The 1,946-nt window shown below is 48.5% G+C and overlaps 1 protein-coding gene across 1 annotated transcript in view; it reads left to right on the top strand.

Annotated features, from left to right (window-relative positions):
* The window catches only part of gramd1a (GRAM domain containing 1A), a 39,151-nt gene extending 37,549 nt beyond the window's left edge, over positions 1–1,602 (top strand). Inside the window, exons 18-19 of the mRNA XM_072682748.1 lie at positions 1,013–1,130; positions 1,513–1,602. Of these exons, the coding sequence (XP_072538849.1) occupies positions 1,013–1,130; positions 1,513–1,602 (208 nt within the window). The remainder of the gene's footprint in view (positions 1–1,012; positions 1,131–1,512) is intronic.
* The last annotated feature ends 344 nt before the right edge of the window (positions 1,603–1,946 follow it).

Raw genomic sequence — 1,946 nt, 5'->3', positions numbered from 1 at the left:
TCTCTCTCTCTCTCTCTCTCTCTCTCTCTCTCTCTCTCTCCAGATGAAGCAGTCTCTGGAGAAGCTGCACAGAGGCATCATCAGTCCAGAGATGCTCCAGGACACAGCTGACCCTTCGTCACCTACAGCTGCGTCTGCCGCAGACACACTGCCGGATCAGTGACCAGTCTGTCCGCTCCGCATATCTCACTACTGTAGCCCCCTGAACCTGCTCACACACACACACACCTCCGTCTGAGGCCCACATCCAAAGGGCCCCTTCTCTGGGACTGTGGCCGCTCTGCAGACTGAGAGGTCAGTCGCGTCAGCGGAGCGGTCACTTCATCATGGTTTAATTGTTGGGTAGCGTTACCCAAGATCCTTAGCTGCAACATGCCTTTCTACTGTGAGTGAACTGTGAGGGAGATCATGCAGAACCCCCTGCGTCCAGAACCACTTCAACACTAAAGCAATAAGTCCTGCAGCGCCCCCTGCTGCCTGCTGTCCGTCCTGCTTTACCGTCTGGCCTTTAAAGGAGTAGTCTAGGGGCTTTCCCACCTGATCTCCATCTGCTGCCTCCGTCGCCTCGAGGAACCTCAGCACTAGTCCCTCTCTGGGAGAAGTGCACAGAAGCCCTTTATGGTCCCTAATGGACCTAAATATTTAAATATTACTTATAAAATTATGCAAATAATACACATTACAGCGGTTAAGCCCCACCCATTACACCACGAAGTAACAGGGAGTGCTTTAGCCTGGACTGCTTGCATGATGCACACAATCCAGGGCAGCCAATCAGAGCAGAGCTTGTTTGCATATATCACCCTTAAAGGGCCAGTATCATGGGAAACTGAACCTCCCTCCCTTCCTTGACATACAGGAGTTTACTGTAAAATATATGGATATTAGTCAAGTTTAGAAACACCATTTTTATACAGTCGAAGCAATTCTCTGATGTCATGAGACCATATTTACATATCTCCGCCCATTTAGTCTGTGACAGTGTAGCGCCGCCCCTTTCCGGCTCCTGCAGTTTAACTGGCCGGGTCATACTGGTCGCAGTTCTCAGGAGTGTATCAGCTCTGAGGCGCAGCCAATCACAACAGAGCTCATTAAAAAAAAGCAGTAATGAGAAGAAGATGAATAAAATGGTAACAATTATTAATAATTTGGGTTGTTTTCAGCTAGGTGGCACTCAAGGAAAATGCAGGACAATTGTAGGATAGGGTCCTTTAAAGGATCTGGCTGCTTGATTTTAAGGGAGCAATTCATTAATGGATGGGTTTTGGTTCATAAATGAACTCAAATGTTAAATAAAATAAATTTCTAGCGGCAGCTAAAATTCTATGCCAATTAAAAATGCCTTCAAATAATGAGCATAAAATAAAAGTCCTTGGATCATCAATAAACAAGAAGCTGGAACAGCGGACGCTGAAGTTCAGCAGCAATAACAGTATTGATAACCGTGACGGTGAGGAACTACAGCCTGCCCTGTGTGTGAGCTTGAGTCTGAGTGATTTCTGCTGTGTCCAGCTTCAGGGGAACCCATCAGAGCTGCAGCCCATGCTGATCGCCCCGGCGCCGCAGACGCAGCAGATGGAGCTCGGGATGGAATGGCACTGAAGGATCCCTTTAATGAGCTGGGTGGAGCTTATACAGGATGGGGACGAAGGGGGGGGGGGTGCGTGGGGACCCCCGCTGTAGTGAATGGTGAACTGACCCGTACTCTGGGTGGACCTTCCGTCCTGATTGTGGACCTTCATCCAAGCTGCACTTTGAGCCGTTTCTCTCCGGACGTTCGGAACTTTTTGTGGACCGTATTTAAAGAAGAGAAAAGAATCGGATGAATCGAGTCGCTCAGGAGTGAACGAACTCTCAGCACATTCCCTCCTGCTTCAGAAATGACTCTTCAGACTGTGTAGAGATAGACTCGTTCGTTCGTTCGTTCACAGCTTTATTTAAAGGGG

The sequence above is a fragment of the Salminus brasiliensis genome, chromosome 1 (genome assembly GCF_030463535.1).
Source record: "Salminus brasiliensis chromosome 1, fSalBra1.hap2, whole genome shotgun sequence".
Classification (NCBI taxonomy): domain Eukaryota; kingdom Metazoa; phylum Chordata; class Actinopteri; order Characiformes; family Bryconidae; genus Salminus; species Salminus brasiliensis.
The sequence above is the reverse complement of the archived record's forward strand: the minus strand, read 5'-3'. Positions and strand labels throughout refer to the sequence as shown.